General features: G+C 35.4%; 1 protein-coding gene across 5 annotated transcripts in view; it reads right to left on the bottom strand.

Annotated features, from left to right (window-relative positions):
• Positions 1 to 24,422, bottom strand: part of TRPS1 (transcriptional repressor GATA binding 1) — a 271,881-nt gene that overhangs the window by 141,923 nt on the left and 105,536 nt on the right. For all 5 annotated transcript variants that reach the window (XM_014054418.2, XM_014054412.2, XM_014054436.2 and 2 more), the window contains one exon: positions 22,767 to 23,373. In XM_014054418.2, coding sequence (XP_013909893.2) covers positions 22,767 to 23,373 — 607 coding nt within the window. The remainder of the gene's footprint in view (positions 1 to 22,766; positions 23,374 to 24,422) is intronic.

The following is a 24,422-nucleotide window of genomic DNA, read 5'->3' as shown; positions in this document are numbered from 1 at the left end:
TAATGTATATATGATACATTATACCTTTGTTTCCTGTAACTAACTTCCTGCTGTATTAGCCTCTGTAAAGTAACATATGTCTCTACTATTTGATCCATCAATCCTCTTCCTCCCCTGCCTAGCACCTATCTCAGGTTTTGAGCTGCTAACACTTACACCTTTGATCTGTGTTGAGTTCCGTTCCCTGCAACACGAGGTTGCATTTTTCAATTGCTCAACTGTAAACAACTGAAAAAAAGCAGAAATTAAAACATTTTTCTTTGAAAAGGGTTGTGTACATTAAGTACATTCCAGGAATTCTGTGAAAATTAGTATGGGTGATAAAAATGTTTTAAATAAGCAAGATAAATAAATATTCAGCAGTGGTTTTCACTAAATTTGATATAATTTATGGAAAAGTAGTTAAAGGTTTATTAGGGCATAGACACAGTGGTTGTAGGTACAGTTTGTATGAATTCTACCAGCTTATTTCTACAATTCAGGCTTTACACTTTGAGTATTAATGAACATAATTTTCAACCACATCACTAATACTGTGTCCAAAATCCTACTTGCCAATCTGCAAATTTAGTATTTGTTTTCAATGAGCTGGTTATTATATATGCTTCTAACATTGTATAAGGCATTGTACAATTTTCTATTTTGGAGGAATAAAGGAAGATTTTTTTTAAAAAAAAAAAGGTTTAATTCTATATTAGATTTTAATTAGAAATGTTAGACAAGCTATCACTTTTAGCTTTCTGGGTTTTTAAAAGTACACATTTAATTTTAATGCAAATGAATCAAACATTTTAAAAATAATTTAATGTTATTTCTATCTGTGTCAGTCCACATTTTCTCTCTGTCCCTTCACTTCAGTATTTTCCCTGGTCAAATATTCTGGTTTGTAAAGTCTTGATGAATTCAGATAGTATATACATACCACTTGTTACCTTTATATTTACAACAGAAAAGAAGAAAAAACAAATCAAAAGCTGGATCTGAAATATTTTGGATATAATCCAAGAAAGGAGAGGAGATAATTATAATCTAAGTCACTGTTTTTCTCAACCTTGTCAACTTTAAGATGGGTTGGCTTCAATTCCCAGAAGTCCCCAGCCAGCTATTATTCAATTCCATTTTTTCATTTAAAAAATTCCAAAGTACAAAAATGCTAGTAATTTACATATATGCTTTATAACGATAAACAAGTAATAAAACCATTAAGAACTCTAATTTTCATGATAACTAGAATAAAACATCTAGTCATAAGTTTACAATGTGACCCTAAACATATATATTGAGAAGTAAGTTTCATTTAATTTTAGTTGTAGACAAATATGTTTTTAGTTCTTAGCTTATTCATACAATGTGCCACAGTGGACAAAAGCCTGGATCTAATAAAATTAGTGAAGGAAAAACTTTAAATTTGGAAACTTCAACTCAAAATTTTGCCACTACAGTAGTTATGGAAGAGACTTAATATGTAATTGCCAAATTCAGGGGATGGAAATCAAAGGACATATAAAAGAAACATGAAAGTCATTAAAGAACTTCCTAGGACTCATAAAATAAATCTAGCACTTGTTACAATTGCCTGCCAACAATAAAACAAAGTTTTGTACAACTTAGCTAGTTCTCTCAGATGTTGGAGAAAGTGAATTTTTCAGTTACCTTCAGCAGCTGTCTTCCATATATCAGTCTACCACAAAGATATTTAGGATGTGTATATAAAATGACAAAAATCTTTTGGTTTCAATAATAGATGCAAGCTGGTTTATTAGGCAAAAATGATGATGTGAATTAAACTCAAATTCCCCTGAAATTATAAGAACATAATTTACCTAATACCCCAACAACCTCTTATTCCAAGGCTGCATGCGTCCCTCAAAAACCTGGCCTCCATAGACCTCATAAATTAACAAATCATATTTTTAATATGTCAGAATAAAAAAAAATGCATTAAAGTTGTGATTGGAGAAGGAAGGGGAAACAAAGATGATGTCATGGACATATGGGCGATAATCTTTTCCAACTCTCCAGGCAAACTGTCTCTGCGGTTTCAGATAAATGTCACAAAACACAGAGAAAGAGAAAAATCCTTGAAAAAATTTGGAAGGATTCTCCTCATACCAGCTTTAGGGAGAAGATAATGCAAAACAATTGCAAAATAGTGTCCCTACTCAGAATTTGTCCAAAAAATAATATAATTGCCAAAAACCTGAAATTGTGTCTGCTAATGATTTCATCATGGATATTATCACTTTTCTCATTTTTAGGCATTTTTTTTTTCAATTCTCAAGTTTATCAGCCTTCTAAACCATTAAAACCTTTGGGAATCCTCACTGATCTGTGGTCTGCAGATCAATTAACATCAATACGAAATTGAATTTTTCTTAGGTAGCACCTACCAACATGAGGGCATGCCAGGTCTCAAATAGGTATGTTTTAGGTATTTTTAAAACTATATATTTTTGTAGTCATTAATGCCTAAGAAGAATGTCCTAGTCTCACTGCATGGTAATGGACGTTTTTTTTAAAATTAAGATACCACCTGTCAATAAAGGGTCTCAAATTTTCTGAACAAAGTAATGCAGATTTGTAATTCGAGGGAAAACATGGGATTTCTGGGTTCTAAATTGTTCTGAAACATGAACACATTACACTAGAGTGGCAAACTGAAGGCCTGGGGGCCAGATCCGGTGCTTAGACCTGGCCTGCTGGGCCACCCTGGAAACAGCGAAGGACTGACCTGTGGTGCCTCTGCCAGTGAAAACGGAACTTGCGGCCCTCCCCAGCTCTGTTTTCACTGGCAGAGATTTGCAAGAGGCCGTTGCAACTGAAAACGGAGCTCAGAAGCCCATTTTTTGCTGGCAGAGCGCTTGGGCCACCACACGCAGCCCTGACATAAGTGATGTTGAGCTCACCACACCTCCTTCCTCCCCACCTCCGCAAGATCAAACACAACCCTGATGCAGCTCTCAATGAAATCAAGTTTGACACCCCTGCACTAGACAATAATTATCAGCTAGATATTGGTGATAATAAAGGCAAAGGCTGGTATACAGATCAATCTGTCCATCCTTCGGAAGTCAGTAAAATGAGAAGCCAGATTGTTGTAAGCAGTATGCTGACAATTATAAACCTTTCAGAGGGTATTGTAAAGCACTATGGACTGCTATATAAGTCTAAGTGCCATTTCCTATACCTCTTACAAAATCCAGAGTCCAGATTTCTGATATTATTATTATTATCCAGGATGGGTTAAGTAATTTATGCCCAGAGTCATTGGATACAAGATGGGCAGCAAATAAAATTTATAAATAAAATAAATTAAAGTTATTTCACATATATTTGAATCAGTTCTATTCCAATTTTTTCAATCCTTCTTAATAAGACTTTTAAAAAACTGAATTTCATCTGAATTATCCGCTTGTTCCAAAGATGCATTTTAATGCACATTTTATACCAAAATACTTATTGCAAATTTCAAAGATATGCACAAGGCAAATAAACAGTGGTTTCTAATTTGTGCAGCAGCCTAGCAATATAAATTGGTGGCATTCTTTAAAATACTGTAGATCACAAGAGTCTCCAGAATCCTATTGCTTAAGTTGCTAGAGTAGAGTCTCTTATTTTCCCCTTAGTGAATAGCTATAATTTGGATTGGCTAGCAATAGAAATAGCATTTAGACTTATGTACCACTTCACAGTGCTTCACAGCCCTCTATAAGCGGTTTACAGAATCAGCATATTTGCTCCCAACAATCTGGGTCCTCATTTTACCAAACTCAGAAGGATGGATGGCTGAGTCAACCTTGATCCTAGTAAGAACAGTTTTCCCCATATTGTGGTCTTCCACATATGTAAATGTAATTAATAAAGGACTATTGACACAACACATGAAAGTCACAGTTTGAAAATGGAGCACAAGGGTATAAAAGGTGTGACTTGCACACATTTTTAACCAAATATCTATTTAAGTAATTGGAATTAAAACAAAAACTTCAACTCATTTATAAAAATAAAGAGAGTGAATATTTATCGGCAATAAAATCAGTAGGTCTTTCCATTTTCGAATACAAAGAATTTATTTAAGAAATGTTTTCATCCTCTTTTTACTAAAATATATTGTCTCATGGAAAAATACAGTCTTTTAAGATATGTGTGCTTTCTTTTATTTGACGAAAATCATAAGTAGAAAATCAAGACGAATTTCTCATTGTACAACAGAACTGAGCATTGTGTTCTCACTCAAAGTCAAGAGACTAACTCAACTCTGTCCTTTTCTTGGCGTGCTACCTGTTTTCTTGAAATCTGCACAGGGAAGAGTTATTCTCCTTGGAAAATTTTTAATGCAGACAACTGTCTTTTGAGATCATATCATGCTGAACCACATACTCAAACTCCTAAGAGTAGAAATAGCAGTGTCTTTATCAATAATTTTCATTTTTTTATTTACTTTGAGCCAAAGTTGTAATGCCTATGTTTATTAACTAAATCTGCTATACATGTTGATCTCAAATTTCTATTCTACAGTCTAGTTTAATTTTTAACAAGGGTTCTTTAGTTTAATTTAACATTCATAGCTGAAATTGCATTTGACCTGGCCAGCATAATTTGTTTTATTTTGATTTAGTGTCTTCTGTGAAGTGTCTCTGGATTGCAACCATGTTTTATACTTTAACGGACATCATTACCCAATCAACTGTGGTTTATTCAATAAACCATGGTTTAGCACTCTAAGGGCTACAGTAATGAAGAAATCAGGTTGGTGGTGTAAATACGTTTTAACCATTCACACAACTTCATTACAGATGCTGTGATATACATACTCATTCTTCATGTGCTGAAGTCATATTCCAAAGCCCCACATTTTTTCACATGCTGTGCCTTCAACTATGCCTCATAGTTGAAGACAGAATGTGCTACATGGAGTTAAAAAAACAGATTTATTGCTTTGAAAATTTTGAATGGACATTATTGCCTACCACAGCTTATCCTTATTTTCCCTCACAACCTCACCAAGCAAGCTAATTTTCAGTTTGTAGACTTTGAGAAAAAGATAGACAGATGGGTTCCGTTGAAACATTTCTTGCCATCTGCTGATAAACTGAAAGTGGAATGCCGATTAAAAATAAAAAAGACAGACAGCAAACATGGGGAGAGGGGAGGTTATCATTCTTTCAGTCTGAGATGTGATAAAATCCCTTTGTGGCAGTTCTCAATGACTGCATTAAGAGCCTCATTTCTAATCTACTACCCATAATTTTTCAGGTTGCAAAGCTATGTAGTGTAAAACTGCTTGAGACTAATGTAAGCTAAAACACAACAAGCCACATTACTTATAAAAACATTTAAAGTTTAGATGCTGCAAAGAAGACAAAACTGACTTCAATCATTATAATCTTGTTCAACATCTGTTGGATATGCTGAGGGCCAGTCCTTACTTGTTAGACCAGAACTGTGAAAACTTTATTTTTGGAAGTAAGGATAAATTAACTTACAACTAGGATTCTCACTGAGTGTCAGTATGTATATCAATTATATTTCTGACAAAACAGAAAAACAGCAGATTGTTTCATTAGGCATTAAATTCAGCTTTTGGAGAAATCTCAATTTCTATTTATTTCTTTATTTCTTTCCTTTATTTGTAAAAAGAAGGAAAATGAAGTTTTCTCCCATGTACCGGATGCAACATTTCTACAACGTTTAGAATTGTTATGCAAATGTTGCTGAATTGGAGATCATTCTGCACTAGGGATTGAGATTTTGAAGACAAGTAGGTGGCCAAAGAGTAAATGTTATGTGTGGTTTGTATTATTATTTCTTTTCTTCTAAAGTGACTATATAAAGTGTAAACTCAAACAACCATGTGTAACAACAAACCATACATGATGGTAAGAGAATTCCTCTGCTTTTAATGGTCCACATTATTTTCCCCACCAAAACAACTCTGTGAGGGAGTTGGGTTTGAGAGTGCATTGGCCCAAAGTCACCCAACCAATTTTTCATTTTCATTTTTTTCCATTTTTTAATTCGTTTTGTTTTTCTAAATTGTTAAGGAAAGGCATCTACAAAAGATAGTTTGTCTTGAAAAAGGGGAAAGATGAGAAACTAAAAAAAAATGCCTTGATTTTGTCTGGTATAAAGTGTAGTAGAAATAATCTCTGATAGTCTTTCAATAAGCTGTTATTCTACCTTAGAATAATTATAAATATTCCTAGAATCCCTATATAGACCTTCCCTACCTTAAAAGGAGTTTTTTTGGTACACATTTGACTTTTACTGTTTTTAATTCTGAAGCCATCCAGCCAGGCAGCCTAGAAATCTGATGAATAAATAAATAATTGGTGGTCTCATTATTAAAATATTAATAAAATATTAATCTCAACAGCAGACACTGAGTATTCCAAGGAATTTACATTCCGATAGAGTAAATAAACTATGAGGTTGAAAAACAGATGCATTATCCTTTACTTTCTAAAAAATGTAAGTTTATTTATCATTTCAAGAATAATAAATAGGACAGTCCTGTCACATGATTTTGGCTTCCTACAAACATCAACATCCATACCACTGAAGTTATAAAGACCAGAATAAGCTGGCATTCTATGAAACAAAAACATAAACAGATGCTTAACATGTGTTTTGGTTAAGATATTTTTCATTATACTTTGGAACGGGAGAGAGAACAACAAAACAAAACAAAAAAATAAAAAGAAAAAGAAACCTATTTTGTTTATAAATAAATAAAAATAAAAAGGTACCACTAAACGCAATGACTTCCATATGCTCAAGCACTTTAAACACAGGAACAAAATTAAAAGTGCCATCAATCCATACACCGAAATCAGCAGCATTCGGGGGGGGGGGGATATTTTCCCGCTGTCCCATTATAGAAACTTATCAGCTATTATCTACTAACTATGATCAGCGTTCTCTATGTGGAACTGAATGCACAATAGGATTCAAACAATGCATCCATCTCAGAACTAAGATCTGATTTCATGGAGGAAAAAAAAACACAATTATCTGATATTTAATGGGACAGGATGTTACATGCCCTATTCGTGTCTCTGAGAGTGAACAAAATATGGATCTACTGATTGTGTTGTTCTTTTTTTTTTTTGCAGTGAATCAGCAAGCTTAACTTCCTGTAGTAACTAAAGTGCACAATTTTGCTTCTATTCTAGGCTCCTCCTCCTTGGAATAGTCTTTTAATGGCTTAAGGAGTGTTACAAGTAAACTGATCTTCTTTATATCCCCCTTGACCTTCACAAATCTACTTTGGAACTAAACCAGGTTTATAGCAGGTCTTAAGTGAGCAAAGATTAGGCAATCCTAGACTTTTCAGCCTGACAAATACAGAGTATGGTGTCTTACCAAGAAGAGTCAATATCTAACTCAAAGCTTTCTAGGTTAAACTCCAGAATCTATGATGCAGGTTTCTTAAATGCATGAATGTGAGAATGCAGATACAGTACACGAAGTATGAATGGTTCTTCAGCCATCATTTCCTTGGCTTAGTGGAAACACAGAATCATGAAATTGGAAGTGATCATTAAGCTGAGATCAATATCCTGTTCAGCAGAAAAATACTTACTGAAGATATACATACATACATACATACATACATACATACATACATACATACATACACTCACACACACACACACATATATACATATACATACACACACATAAATACACATACATACCAGTGGTGGGTTTCAAAAATTGTTCGAATCTACTCTGTGGGTGTGGCCTCCTTTGTGGGAGTGGCTTGCCGCTCATGTGACCGGATATGAAGATGCCGACGACACTTGTCAGAACCACCTTAAATTACCTCACACACAGCACTGGCATGCATAAGAATATGATGTAAACTTGTTTTTTAAAAGGCATCTTTGATTTGCGTTAAAACAACTTCAACACACGCAATGTTCTGATTGCACCACAAACGCAGTAGTCATCCTTACCTTTCACAGAGGCACTGAGTTTTATAAATATGAGCATGATAGTGTAGAATAATCATATCCAAGGACCAGTGGTGGGTTTCAAAAAAATTTGGAACCTCTTCGGTAGGTGTGCCCTGCTTTCTGGGTCCATTGGTGGAACCTATTCTAACTGGTTCAGTAGATTTGACGAACCGGTTCTCCCGAATAGGTGCGAACTGGTAGGAACCCACCTCTGATACATACATACATGGAAGCACAGTCCCTAAACATATCCAGCAAAACTAAATCTGTCACAATCCTTGGAAGGTGGATTCATCATCAATGTAATTGCCACTTCATGTGATTTTGAAATTATGCTTTTGATGCTTTGTTTGCAATTTTGGCATGCTTTTCTCTCAACTGTGGCCACTTCCAAAAAACGTTTTACATGTGCAGTTAGTGAGCCAGATGTTAATGTCTTACATTTTCTGTTTGATTTCTAGGGTAATTATTTAAAGGGGGTGGGGGCAGGATAGAAAGAAAATGATTGCTGTGTGTTGTCTATCTTGCACCTAGCTAACACACATCCATTGCTTTGCATAGTCATTTTGGAGACTTTCTCTATCCTCAGCCATTTAGGACAGGCCAAACTGATTAAGGGATGATGAAATTTATAGTCCTCTAGGGCATCAAAGGATTTCAAAAGAAATCAGTCCAGATTTAAAACTTCTGTGAAGTCTAATATAATTTTCCATCATGGAAAAATCAGTAGGCTTGGAACATGCTCTTTCACTTTGAAAATTATTACCATCAAGTCAATAAAAACATCTGACTAACATCCCTGATCAGGATTTGATGTAGGGGGTGGGGTGAGAGTTTTGTTTTTTTGCATTTTAATGAGAAAAAAAACTGGCTTTAACATTAGGGTTCTTTGCAACTAACAAGACACAGTAGTACAAAATTCAGGACAAACACAACAGGGCCAAGTTGATTACTAGCTCCAGACGCTGCAGGCATTTTGTTCAATATTTGAAATTAATCTAAGTACCAGATGTAGAGTGCGGAGAGTGGAAAGCCTTCTTGGTTTTGTTCAAGGGGCTTAAGGAAACGAATTTATTAAATAGAGAGAAGAAAATTTATGATCCAATCGGAAAAGAGAAATTCAAGTTTCAGGTTTAAATCTCAGTAATCAGTCCAGTTTAGAGGGAAGTTCTTTGCCAAACAGATTAGTTGGGCTGTTTCTAGACACATTCAATTTCAACTCCGAGGAACTAGCAATAGCAATAGCAATAGCAGTTAGACTTATATACCGCTTCATAGGGCTTTCAGCCCTCTCTAAGTGGTTTACACAGTCAGCATATCACCCCCAAAGTCTGGGTCCTCATTTCACCCACCTCGGAAGGATGGAAGGCTGAGTCAACCTTGAGCCGGTGAGATTTGAACCGCCAAACTGCATATAGCAGTCAGCTGAAGTGGCTTGCAGTACTGCACCCTAACCACTGCGCCACCTGGTGACAGCTTATGGGAGCTAGTTGAGTATAGGTAGTCCTTGAATTATGACCATAGTTAAGCCCAAAATTTCAGTTGCTAAGGGAGACAGTTAAGAGATTTTTGCCCCATTTTATCACCTCTCTTGCCATAGTTGGCAATTGTTGACACGGTTGTCAAGTGAATCTGGCTTCCGCATTGACTTTGCTTGTTAGAAGACTACTAAGGGGGATCACATGACCTTGAGACACTGTAACCATCATAAATAGGCGTCAGTTGCCAAGCTTCTGAATTTTGATCACATGACCATGGGGATGCTACAGTGGTCATAAGTGTGAAAAAGGGTCATAAGCCCCTTTTTTCAGTGCTGTTATAACTTCAAGTGGTCACTAAACAAATGGTTGTAACCCCAGGAATACCTGTAACCAATTTCTATAAGGAAAATGCCAGATCAGGGAAATGTCTAAGAAATCAGATGAGCTCTTGGTAAGAATTCCCAGTTACTACAATCCAATCACAACAGTAACCAAAACTTCTTAATTTTTTTCCAGGTTAAAGGTACAGCTTTTCAAATGGTATTCAATGAGAAATTATTGCCATTGTTTTATTTGAATTTTAATTTAGTTGTTATTCTCATTTGAATCATACCAGGGCTTCAAGGCTCAGTTTGAATTATACAGTATAAATTCTATTGGGAACTGATGCTTCAGAGCTGGAATTGTTTGTTTTTAATGAAATTGGCCTTTTAACTTGGTTATTTAATTTTGTTATTAGTGGGTGGCAAATGTGCTTAATAAATGAATTAATACGAACAGTACTTCCAGCAATATCTAATACCACGCTTAGCATTTTACTGTTGTGTTTTTTAATTGTTAATTCAAAATTCAGAGAAAACAAATCTAAGCAGACACATATATATTGTGAAAATGTCAGGTTGAATAAGCGCACCAGATACCACACATTTTAAAGGGTTTACAGAGTTATGCACAACGGCGTCTTGAAGTGGCTTAAACATACATGCACACACTTTTCCTGCCACACAGAACAATATGCTAAGCCAGAAAAGAAAAAAAGAAAAAAACAATCCTGTCTTACTGTATTCAACTGCTTCCATTTGGAGCAGCAAAACTTAACTAGAAAATTGTGTTGCTTCCAAACTCAAAATAGGACTCGCACACAAGCTTGAGTGAATTAAAAGTAGGAAATAAATCCAAGAAACAGTGATTGGCTTCATCCTCGTTTGTTTAAAAAAAAAAAAAAAGCTGTGGATCCCAGATCCTAATGTACTACTAAAGTCTTTCCATTTTAATAAATATCTTCAGCATTTCAACCTATGTAAGTATGTTTATTACTAATGACTTCAAATTGTAAGCAGTCTGTAATAAAGTGGCCACATCTCTATGAAGTTTTAAGAAACTCTGTGATGAATGAGTAACAGATCTGAACAGTTAAAAAGGGGTCTTAAGTTTGGAATCGTGCATTAACATTCAGAGCCACAGTGGTGCAGTGGTTAGAGTGCAGTACTGCAGGCTACTTCTGCTGATCACCGGCTGCCAGCAGTTTGGCAGATCGACTCTCACCAAGGTTGACTCAGCCTTCCATCCTTCCGAGGTTGGTAAAATGAGGACCCAGATTGTTGGGGGCAATATGCTGACTCTGTAAACTGCTTAAAGAGGGCTGTAAAGCACTATAAAACAGCATATAAGTCTAAGATCTATTGCTATTGCTATTGCTATTGAGTGAAAGGTTTTCAGGAAAATATTGTGTAGGGTTAAACTGTAGAGTTGATAGGAGAATAAAAAGTCATTAGTATTGGTCCTAAGACTTCCCGAGACACGTCCAGTCAATGTATCAGAGTACAATAGTCTGCCTTGAATTTCTCATTTTTCCCCTTTGAGAAATATCTCCTATCTTATTCTGTTTTGAATTTCTTTTGGTGATATGTTTCAGCTTATTCTTTAGCTGGCAGCCACAGGGAGTCACTGGTGTCGTTTTCTGCTATGCATCTTTCTATATACTCTAAAGCTTTCTCTCCAATGGTCCACCTTTCCAGATCTGAAGAATTTCAATGAGAAGAGTTGTTTCACAAAGTCTAACTTTTGAAGCCCAGAAATATAGGCATTTACAGGGGAAGGAGTAATGATGACATGAGTATTATGATGTCATGACACCAATGAGACATATTATGTTCTTGTTACTCCACGATTCAAGGGATAAGTTGCATCCTTTGTGTCATTATGCATTCCTGTCATCTTGCTATGCTATCGCTGGCTAGGGCAGTTGCGGTTTGTTGGAAAGAAGATTTTAACAGAACCAATTGGATATTAACATGAATATCTCTTGGCAACCTCATAAATAAAGCAAATGCAAGAACTCCTCAATCCATCCACCAGAATTTCACCGGAGTTCATTTGCCTTTAAAATAAATTTTGGAAGCAATTTCTTTTTCACCAAAATAATTATCCAAAGCCATTTTTTGGCATGACACTGGATTACAGCCTCTCTCACTCGTCCGTTTTTTTTTTCATATTTCCCCCTTCACATCACATTCATACCCAACCTCTTTTCAGCTACCTACTGAAATTTCAACACTGTCCACAATGTAAACTGCCTTAAATTAAATCTTGTTTGTACTTGCTCATAAGTTAATTAAGGTCATACTATACAGGTGGAAGGACTCAATATTGCTCTATCTTTCACTGGTGGTGTTGGGACTGAAATTCTGTTGAGGTTCATCGGTTGAGGGTTAAAAATATTGAGCTACATAAACCACTGGTGTCCTTTGGTACAGCCACCTTCCTAAACGAATGTATGCACATTTTAATGATAGTGTATGCTGGCAAAACAAGATCCACATGGTAAAAATATATAAACTGCATATTGCAGAGGGCAAAGCTCTCTTCCTTTTATCCCTCCCCAGCTTTAAGGACCTTGCACGATTCACAAACATGAGAGACAATTGCTGGCATATGCATAAGAGATATATAAATATTTAGATATATTAAGTACCTTATACAGCTGTAATAATTATATCTTAAGCCAGCTTTTGATTTCTGTGTTGTTTTTCTCTTGTGGTGTCTACCTTACATTACATTACATTACATTGGAAAACAGTTTGACTGCCTTCACGTATCACAACATATCCTGAACCGAAGAACAAACCACACTGCTTTACCCACGTAACATTTTAGAACAAATGAACCATCATCATCAAATTCATTAAGTACAATTTCAAAAATTATATTTATGATGCCTGATTTCTGCCTAGCAAGTACAGGCGAATTCAGAAATCTTCACAACTGTCTTCAAAAACATGTATGTTCATGTTTTCAGAAACATGTACAAGTGAAACTCGAAAAATTAGAATATCATGCAAAAGTTCTTTTTTTTTTAGTAACGCAACTTAAAAGGTGAAACTAATATATGAGATAGACTCATTACATGCAAAGCAAGATAGTTCAAGCCATGATTTGTCATAATTGTGGTGATTATGGCTTATAGCTCATGAAAACCCCAAATCCACAATCTCAGAAAATTAGAATATTGTGAAAAGGTACAATATTCTAGGCTCAAAGTGTCCCACTCTAATCAGCTAATTAAGCCATAACTCCTGCAAAGGATTCCTGAGCCTTTAAATGGTCTCTCAGTCTGGTTCAGTAGGAATCATGGGAAAGACTGCTGACCTGACAGTTGTGCAGAAAACCGTCATTGACACCCTCCATAAGAAGGGAAAGCCTCAAAAAGTAATTGCAAAAGAAGTTGGATGTTTCCAAAGTGCTGTATCAAAGCACATTAACAGAAAGTTACCCAAGGACCCAGAGTATGGAGGAAGAATGGAGAGGCACACACTGCAAAATGCTTGAAGTTCAGTGTGAAGTTTCCATAGTCTGTGTTGATCTGGGGAGCCATGTCATCTGCTGGTGTTGGTCCACTGTGCTTCATTAAGTCCAGAGTCAACGCAGCTGTCTACCAGGAGATTTTGGAGCACTTCATGCTTCCTTCCGCAGACGAGCTTTATGGGGATGCTGACTTCATTTTACAGCAGGACTTGGCACCTGCCCACACTGCCAAAAGCACCAAAACCTGGTTCAATGACCGTGGGATTACTGTGCTTGATTGGCCAGCAAATTCATCTGACCTGAACCCCATAGAGAATCTATGGGGAATTGTCAAGAAAAAGATGAGAGACATGAGACCAAATAATGCGGAAGAGCTGAAGGGCGCTATTGAAGCATCCTGGTCTCCCATAACACCTCAGCAGTGTCATAGGCTGATAGCTTCCATGCCACGCTGCATTGAGGCAATAATTGCTGCAAAAGGGGCCCAAACCAAGTACTGAGTATGCATGCTTATACTTTTCAGAGGTCTGATATTGTTCTATGTACAATCCTTGTTTTATTGATTGCATGTAATATTCTAATTTTCTGAGATTTTGGATTTGGGGTTTTCATGAGCTGTAAGCCATAATCATCACAATTATGACAAATCACGGCTTGAACTATCTTGCTTTGCATGTAATGAGTCTTAATTTCACCTTTTAAGTTGCATTACTGAAATAAATGAACTTTTGCACGATATTCTAATTTTTTGAGTTTCACCTATAGATTCAAAATTTTGGCCAAAATGTATCTTCAAAAACATGTAGATTCAAAATTTCAAATATACAAGTGAAAATATGTAACTACATTTTTTCTTGCTTTTTTTCTTCCCTAGTCTGTGCGGTTGAGTTTCCTCATTCTCTGTAAATATAGCACAAATGAGTCACAGTCTTTTTTCTTTCTTTGCCTCTTTTTACTGAAACATCTGTGATCAGAATCTATTTGCAGGAGTAACAACAGCAAAGATTTGTACCCACCTAACTAAAATTAGTTTGAAGTAGCCAGGCTTCCCATTTGAACATATATGACTGTTCCAAATTTAAAAAAAATAAAAAATGGCATCTGTGTCCAAGATTACAGGCTTCCAAAATGATGTTTAACTCATTACAGACTTTCAAAATCATGTTTAACACAAATTCCATTAAGTTTGTGTCTCAATCCCATTTATAATGAGCAATTTGAGATATTCTGTCTTTCATCTAGGAACTTAATAAGACATACATAAAGCTCCCTTCATCCATTTTTCCACATAACTATGAGAGGATTTGATTAGCCAAAATAATTAAAATGAACTTCCATGGCCAAGAATGGATCTAAACCTAAAGTTTCTTGGCCTTATCCCAACATCTTAACCATTCTACCACTCCAAACAAAACAAAAACAACCCAGCCTTCAAAAATGCTAAAAGACAAATTCTGAGATGTAAGGATATGGTTTAAAAACATCTTTATCCAATATGTGACTTGGTGCTGGAGCTAAACTTCCATCACCTCAACCAACATTATATTGATTGTTGCTAGTGTTATGGGAACTATATTCAATACATCTGAAGGGAAAATTGATTTCTATCAACATGAAAATGTACTTACCGTAACCAAAGGAAACATTACTAAACCTTAATCCAAAATATCAAACAAGAAATTTCTAAGCATTTGAAACATGTACAAAGAGAGCAGAGGAGTGAAAAGTATTCAATTGGGGAAAATGAACACATCAAAAGTTTAGAACTTAGGCCGTGTTCATACTTAATGCTAAGCCATAACATGAATAATTATTTTTGGTTTAACCAATTCTTTACAGTTTAACATTACACACAAACTGGGAAATCTCAGTAGAGGCCATATTAGGATTGGAAATCTGCCATAGCAATGTGGCTCAGCACACAAGTATTGGCAGAAATCTACACTTAGGTAGATTTCTCCAATCCTTTCTTAGAGTATCACAGGTGGCTTTTATAAAAAAATCCATTTTGGTCTGACATCTCAAATCATGTAACATATAATAGAGAACAGAGTTGGAAGGGATCTTGGAAGTCTTCTAGTCCAATCCCCTGAACAAGCAAGGAGACCCTATATCATTCCAGACAAGTGCTTTCTAGTGTCTTCTTAATAACCTCCAGTGATGGAGCACTCACACCTTCTGAAAGCTGGTTGATTGTTCTCACTTTAGGAAATTTCTCCTTAGTTCTAAGTTGCTTCTCTCCTTGATTAGTTTCCATCCATCTTTTCCTGTTGTGCCTTTTGGTGCTTTGGAAAACAAATTGACACCCTCTTTCTTTATGACAGCCCCTCAAATATTGGAACACTGCTATCACGTCACCCTTAATACTTTTTTTTCAGTAAACTAATTCAATTCAAATTACATTCCAATGTTGTTTTGAAAAGCAATTCACCTTTTCCTCAAGCATTTTGATGTAATATCCATACCTTGTTATAGCACCACACCCAAATAATTATTTTATTACCTAATTCATTTACATATACATTTCTTCCTAAAACATATTAAATAAGTAAATATCCAAATCATAATTTATAAAGCATAAAGTTGATAATCCAGGCATTCAACAAATACTTCTTAGAGGCTATTTGCATATTCAAAAAAATACTATTGCTCATGCAAGCAGCATCTTTTAAATAAGTACTTTCCGCCTGTCTTTGATTTCTCAGTTGCAAAAAGTGATGCAATACATTAATTTGCATGCAGTTAATTCCAGTTGTTACTGAAGGCACTTAAGAAATCATTTCTTTCCTCAACTTCTTGCAAATTCTCACATTCCTGCAATTCAATACAATGGGTCCTCTTTTAAATTCAGAAACATCAAGCAACACAGCAAATGTCTCCAATCAGTTTCATTAACACTCCCATTGTTAGGTGTTACCCCTTTCAGGGTGCAGTTTGTATTCAGAAATTAATGTGCACATATTCTCAAACAATGAGCTGTGGAAACAGGTGCTTTTAACAAAGCTGAAAAATTGGGTAGTGTTTTGACCCTGCATAACACCTTCTGAGTTCCATCTGTTAATTAGAAGGCCAGTATGACAAGGACTACTTTATGACTATAAATGTTTTCCTGACAAAGTAAAAAGGGAAGGACAAATGAAATGCAGCTAAAGGAAACTATTTCAGATATTCCTTTTTTCAGTGACAATGTTTTTAAAGGTCTCAAGGTTTGACAGACACTGCAAAGCCTGTCTAAAAGAAAGTAAAAGATAAGGCTGATCTATAAAGAAGATGTGCAAATTTAGGGACTGTTTTAAGTCATAAACCAATTCTCAATCCGTTTCAAATAGGTGTCTTTAACTGCTCTGCTATATATATACACATATATCTATACTGTGATCAGTAATAGTTGATAAGTAACTGAAACTAGATGCTTGCAAAATATACATAGTGATTATACCACCTTTCAGGTACATTAATATATACATTTAAAGTGTTATAGCTTATATTTTGGGAGAAGCAAATCTGTATGCCCTCATATTTATAGGACTTGTTTTACTATCTGTAAGGATCTCAATGCAGTTAAAATTAAAGTGCTTCTAATCATACAGTCATATGGATACATTTTTCATGCATAATGCCTTTTATCTGTTTTCAGTGGGATTATTCCCAGCAAAATAGGTATTGCTTCCCCCACTTACATTTATCCTAAAGAATACATGTGTCAGGCCTGCAGTTATATTTCCTTTTAAGATCTTTGGCCTGAAACACACACACACTCTCTCTCTCTCTCTTTCTTTACTATGCTGTTGATTAGTGGGGAATTGGGAGGGGGGGAATAGAAAGGAGTAGAATGTGTTTGTTTGCAAAATAAAAAAATCCTTTCTAGAAATCAAGGTCATTCTTTGTCTCTGCACCTCTGCATCTGACCGGAACTAGATGGGTGGAAATGCCAGCGTGGCAGGGGAAGATTGGACCATGTGATGAACTTGTGGGTGTGGAGACAAGATCATGAACTTTCAACTGGGTGGAAACCTAGGAAGCTTTCAGATTTGGGTTTCCATAGATGTGCCAACATGTCTCTCTTATTAAATTGGAACTTTGAGGAAAGTTATGTCTTGAACTCTGATTTAATTCTGGATCATATTTGGAATGCTGACAACATGATTGATAGTGTTCCAAGAATACATTAAACCTTATATACCATCTTACTGATTTATAATTTAAAAGAACAAAGTCTAATTGCATTAGTTTTCTATGTATAAGGCCATTCTTCTTAGAGAAGTCAGATACATATAATATAAAGAAGGAACTAATGTAATACATATAAGGGGGAAAGTTAGCTCTTTTTTCATCAGAATTAAAATCAGGTGCACTGTTTCTTTCATTGTCAAAAAACCAGTATCTTTCCATATAAAACAAAAGAACAGTATAAAATATTCCTTACCTATTTACTTAAGATTGAAATAATGAAAATCAATTGTAACAGAATGACAGTTGAAAGGGCTTGAAGATCTTCTACTCCAAGCAGGAAACCCTATACCATAAAATGGTTGTTTTATCTCTTCTTAACAACCTGCAATGTTGGAGCACCTAAAACTTCGGGAGGCAAGTTGTTTCACTGATTAATTGTTCTAAACTGTCATTATGTCTCACAAAATGCACTGTTTACTGATAACTGAATCAGAATATGATTATTAGGTGCACATTTAATCTGTTCCTGTAGCATCAGGCAAAATTGCAGCCTGTTTTCTATTCAACTGAAAGCGGCAGCAATTTTTCCCTAGTGACTATGACTTTTGATCACAGTGTGTTTGTGTGTGCTGATGTGCTCCTACACACCTTTACAGAATGCATGCACATGCATACACATACAAAGATAGATAGACAGATAGAGATAGAGATAATTTTCACCTGCAATTTATTTAAAAATGCAAACTGCATCCCATGAAGCTCACAAGATATTTCATTCAATTTTTAATTAGACCTTTTTGTTTAGTAGCAAAGAACAAGAACACTGGAGTGCAGCCATAGCTTCCTTTAAAAAGTCTAAAAGGCTGGATAAGAAGCACTTGTGGAAATAAAGTTGATGCTAGAAGTGTGTGTTTGTGTGCCAGATGACCAAGAAAGATGACCATGGAGATAATGGAATGGTGCCTGCTCATACCTAAACTAAGGGGTTTATGGTTTAATTTTCACCTTGCAGAGTAGATTTAGGCAAATCCTACTTTCTCAACCTGAGTTCTTCCTCCCCCATCTGTACTGCTTGCAACTGTGTGTTTATATTCTTTAAGAACTGAGGGAAAACATTATATAAAAGCTACATCTAATTAGTGAGGCAACTTTATTTGAAATCAAGCTTAGCAAAAAGTATGTGCTTGCCCAGAAAGAGATCGCAAAACAGTAAACAACATTGTTTTTATAAGCCTGGGCTAGAACAGCCGCCAAATCTTTTCTTCCCCCACTCAGAAGAACATTTTTGCATATCAATAGACTCATCCTGTATTAACAGACCTTTAAAAGATAAATCCAAATTTAAGTAAAGAAGGACAGAACTGTTGACACTCTAATGTGCTGGGAGATACTTTATGCTCCCCAAATATCCTGGAATCAATGTGTATGTACTGACATTCTTGGAAAACAGACACCATTAAAATATTTATGAAAACTGACTAATTTTATTTATATTTCCATTCGGATCTGAAGATATTTGGAATAGTTTGAGGCATACAAAATTGTGGTTTTCATTAATTATGCTTCAGATTAATCATCGAATCAAATAAATCACGATTAAGAAATATTTTCAACTCCTTCTATCTTTCTACTTACAAGGTAATAAGATCTGTTCTTTTCCCCTTTGGCCATTCTGCAGAAGGTATAAATTTAGGAAGAAAATATATTCTACTTTTAAGATTTAATCACAATTTTAAAAAGTAAATTAATGCAAACCTAAAGATTGTGTCCTAATAGATACCAATAATAACATGTTTTATTGTTGATTTTGTTTTTGTTTTTTAGTATGTTATAAATGAAGCCAATGTTTATTCAATAAAACATATTTATACAAACCCAATTTAAAGCTATGTATCTGTGAACCCAAGGCTATGTGTATCTTTCAATGCACAAAATAAATATATCAAAATTTCAAAAACTGATTTTAGATTAAAATATATGTTTATGTTAGTAACTTCTTGCTAATAATTGTTATTTTTTTGTTTTTATTTATCATTACAGAAATGTTATCTTAGCAAATTGCAGGTGAGATTTCAATCCTACCCAATTTTATAATTCCTTTTGGTAAAGTACCCAGATAATTCTGAGTTATTTTAGTATGGTTACTAGCACTTTAAATTGGCAATTTTTTTGTTATACTGTTTTTAAAACTCCACAAATTCTAGTTAGAATTTGAAAATTAAATTTAATCTGAAATGCAAAATTCCAGGTGTTGGCAATAATAAAGAATTGATACTAGTAAGATCCTGAACAGTAGCATAGCAGAATTTATTAGGAATGGTGGAGCTTTTCCTAGGAAAACTAATAATGCTAACAATAGACCTTTACTTTAACCCTGGAGGGGGGGAAAAGGTCTTATTAGCTGCTATTCACAACTAACATTTCCAAAGCCTTAAATTCTTTTTCCACATTTGGTATGAATGAACCAAATTGATACATGCCTAACTTGAATTCTGTGATATGAATATTCTGTATATTTCAGGCAGGCTCCAAAAATAGGGCATTAAAGATATTCTGCATTCTTATACTTGAGGCAAAGTCCAAAAATAGGGCTTTAAAGAGATTCGGCATATATTCAGTACTCAAGCTCCCCATAACTAAAGCTTTTTTCACTTCAACCATTTGAAACTCATTCTTAGATATTCCCAAATTGGATTTGTCTTGAGATATTTTAGTAATGCTTATGAACTTTCCTTTCACAGTAAAACAAATTTGGGTGGTCATGAGGGGGAAATAAAATACATATAAAGTCCATAGTTTATTTTTACATACACACTGACAAGGGTAGCTGAAAAACCACATAGAGAATAACCTAATCTCCATTCAGCTGCTATTGAAAGAAAACTAAATAAATAAAACAATACATCCCAAGTTGGATATTGTACTTCCTGTACTCAATGGATCCACATATTTATGTAAGCAATCTTGTTGAAATCATCATGAACCAATCTTTCATTCTGGTGATATTTTCTGTCAATAGATAAGTTTATTGCAAGGATGTTTTCATTTGTCTGTTTACTTTATAAAAATTCTTCAAAGCAGTCAATGGACGCAGGTGCTATCAGGAAAAACGGGTTAAACCTATAATATTTAAATTTTCTACCATTTTTTTCTATTTTGTCGATAGAAAAGAGCATTTCCTTCTATATTGAACAAAAAAATCCTGAAAAAGGGTTAAAAATAAGTTATGAACAGAGCTAGCATGACCATTTAATTCTTTGTTTCTACAGAGCTGGAAGAGACCCAGGCAGGAAATGCCCAGTTTTAAAAGACCTTCCCCATCCCTGCCCCCCCCCCCTTTCAAAAAAAAGAAAATTCTAATTTGTAGAGCAAATTAGGTTGTTCAACTATTAGATTGTAAAAATTCCTGCTCTGGAGGCCAATTGTCTTTCGAAAATCTTACTTAGGTAGGCATTAGTTTTTCAAGCAGTATAAAATTTACTTGCAATTGCCTATTATAAACACACCTAAATATACATAAACACAAACAATCATTTCCTTTTCTTTCAGTATTGTTCTTTTAAAAATAACATGTAGTTTAGTGGCAAAAGCAGCATTAAAGGGGAGTATATACAGTTTCAAAAAAAGTTTACATTTGAAATATGCTTGGATAATGCATTATTGAATGCACTATATGATTAGACTCAACAAGCAAACAGGAAAAAAAAACTTAGAAGAAATAACAAAAGCTTGCAACAAATGGAGTCTACAACAAAGATGCACAAGCTGCCTAAACACATTCATAATGCATCTTATTTCTCCTTCAATTAAGAAAATTTATTTTGGTGTGCACTTGGTGCTCACTCTACTGTGGCATTTTTCCAAGTTATTTTCAGAATGTCGACTTCACATTTTTAGAAATAACCATGACAGCTAGGTAATCCTGGGAGTTGAAGTCCATATATCTTGAAGTTTCCAGTTTGGGGAAAAAGTGATCTAGAGCAGTGGTCTCCAACCTTGGCAACTTTAAGACCTGTGGACTTCAACTCCCAGAGTTCCTCAGCCAGCTTTGAGAGTTGAAGTCCACAAGTCTTAAAGTTGCCAAGGTTGGAGACCACTGATCTAGAGGATACTGTGTCTTACTTATCATTTTCTTAAATCAAAGGTAGTGACTTCCTTTGAATAAAAATTCACTGGCTCTTGATAACTAAGGTATCTATGAAGTTTTCTTGGCAACAGTCAAGACTTTTCATCTTACTTTCTTCTGTCTTTTGTTTTTTCATTTTCCACTTTCTAATCTGCATTACAGTTTTGATAGCCCCATTAAGCCCTGCTTCGCTTTCTCAAAAGCAGAAAAAAAGTGTTCTGCCATTTACTTAGTCATGCTGTATGTTTGCTTCGAGTCGGTTTTATAACCTGACAACTGCCTTGAAAAGTCTGGTTTGCCCTTGCCTTCTTTTTGGGACTGAGAGTGAGTGACTGGCCCAAAGTTAACTAGCTGACTTTGTAACTAAGGCAGCACTAGAACTTCCGGTCTCCTGGTTTTTAGACTGGTGCCTTAATCACTACAACAGATTGGTTGTCTACTTATCAGTACAACTGTACTTAGAAAAAAATACAACCAATTGAGGTTATCCTATAGGTGTTACATTATACATTCTGCACCCATTCATCTGAAGTTTATAGCTATTTCATAAGACCATTTTCTCAACAACAATGGGCATGTTGTTAAGGAGGCAGCAAAATGAATAAGAGTCCACAGTTGATTACACCTTAAAAAAGTGCTTGTAAATTTTGGTAAGGCTATGATAAAAAAAACAAGCAGCAATAAAATAAAATATCATTTTTTTTGCCTCCATAGCTTTTTCAATGTTCAACAGAACCAGACAAGCATCAAATGTTATATTTAATCACACTGTGCTTTATTTCTTTAATTCCAGTCTTAGTTTTCATTATTATGATTCTGTTTTCATAGTTTCAGCTATTTGATCCAACGATGGCTTGCTTAACTAAACTGCTAAAATGCAGAAGGTGAAGAGATGCTTTTCTGTACAAATGCTCAGCCTTCTGGGGTTCTGGATTTTCTCATTTCAAATGTAACCTTATCTTGCAAAATCATCAGGAATTCCTGACTTAGTACAAATTTAAAGACAAACAAAAATCACAACCACAACCAGTATGAACAACTTTACAGGACTGTCTCCTTAGGTATGTGGGATATTTTGAAAAGCAAACATCAGATATGTACATTTAACAAGGAAGGAAGGAAGGAAGGAAGGAAGGAAGGAAGGAAGGAAGGAAGGAAGGAAGGAAGGAAGGAATTAATTTATTTCCCGGAAGACTACAAACAAAAAACAGAATTTCCTACCCGTAAAAGGGATTGAGATTCATCCTTTGACTTGTTATCAGCAGATCCAGGATACGGCTGAGAAAGTGGTCCAGATTTTTCTCCGCTTCCTTGGGGCATGCCCTGCAGGAATCCCTTGGTCTCAACAGGCAAGCTATAAACAGGCCTTGCAAGATGAGCAGCTTCTACATTTGGACTATCCCTCAAAGCCTTTGGCTGCTCTTGAACAACCGACACCGTGGTCAGAAGGCCCAAGCTTGTTTGGGTATAGGATGGGCTTCCTCTCAAAATGTCCACTCCTCTCCAAGTTGTACCACGAAGATCATCGCTAGACCCATCAGGCCAACCTTTCTCCTTTGATCCTTCTTTTTCCTCCATCTTTTCCTTCTTCACTACACTCTCCAAGATGGGATCCCCCATTTTTGGATCTGAACTGAGCAGGTTATAAACCTTCAGGTCAATTTTGGATTCTTCCTTGAGAGCAGCCATCATCCCATGGCTATCTTCCCCATTGGCTGTGGTGATGTCCATTTCTTGACAGTGCACAGTGTTGAAGTGTTCCAGTAAGGATTGTGTGTCAAGCGCTGTAAAACTGCACTGACGGCATTTATAACAATTATGGACTCTCCTGATAAGAGAGAAAAATAGAGGAGAAAATATTAGAATAAGTTCATCTATGGTGACCAAAATGAAGAGAAATGAATTATTTCCATATCTGGTGGCTTGCAGGCCTTTCAGGCTTTTCAGAATTGAGTGAAGATAAAACTTGTCTAAGTCAACAGCACATCATTGTTATTTGAAATCTTCCCTGTTGTTTCTAAGATAATTGTTTCTCATTGCTCTCTTTCAGTGTGCATCCATCCATCCATCATCCATCCATCCATCCATCCATCCATCCATCCATCCATCCATCCATCCATCCATCCATCTATCTATCTATCTATCTATCTATCATCTATCTGTATTTAATTCCCCAATCTAGCACAGAGACCATTTCCTAGTGGTCTCCTTTCCAGTTACTAATAGGCCAATTCATTTCACAGGATTGTGTGGGGAAAATAGGAGCAGGAAGGCTTGTTGGATGTATTTAGCACTTTGAGTTACTTGTCAAATAATTTAATTTACACTGTGATACCCACTTTTCATACATTTTGCAACATCGACAAGCAAAGTCAATGGGGAAGTCAGATTCACTTAATAACCATGTGACTAACTTAACAACTGCAATGATTCACTTGTGGCAAGAAAAGTTGTAAAATGGGACAAAACTCACTTAACGACTGTCTCACTTAGCAACATAAATTTTGGGGTCTGTTGTGGTTGTAAGACGAGGAACACCTGAACGTAATGGACTTCCTATCTGCCTTTCATTGTTTTTCTTTCCTGTGCTTTCCCTTTCTCCTTCCTTCTTGTTTCATCCCATTTAAACACATGAATATTTCCACAAAAATATCAGTAATAGTTATGGTTCTATTGACAGAGAATCAATGTCCTCAAGAATTGTATTAAATTATTTAGCTCTATACCTATATGTCAATTAATGTACTTGTCAATAACCTTTTAACAAGTGAATCTCAAAAATGCCTGTTCAAGAATTACTTCAATGTCTTTTTGGATTTCTTCTGATTTACTATTTCCTATGTTTTTGTTTACCCTGTGCATTTTAATGAAAAAACA

Source organism: Thamnophis sirtalis, unplaced genomic scaffold (genome assembly GCF_051295495.1).
Source record: "Thamnophis sirtalis isolate CommonGarterSnake01/CBP01778 unplaced genomic scaffold, rThaSir2_p1.2 scaffold_2, whole genome shotgun sequence".
Taxonomy (NCBI): Eukaryota; Metazoa; Chordata; class Lepidosauria; order Squamata; family Natricidae; genus Thamnophis; species Thamnophis sirtalis.
The sequence above is the reverse complement of the archived record's forward strand: the minus strand, read 5'-3'. Positions and strand labels throughout refer to the sequence as shown.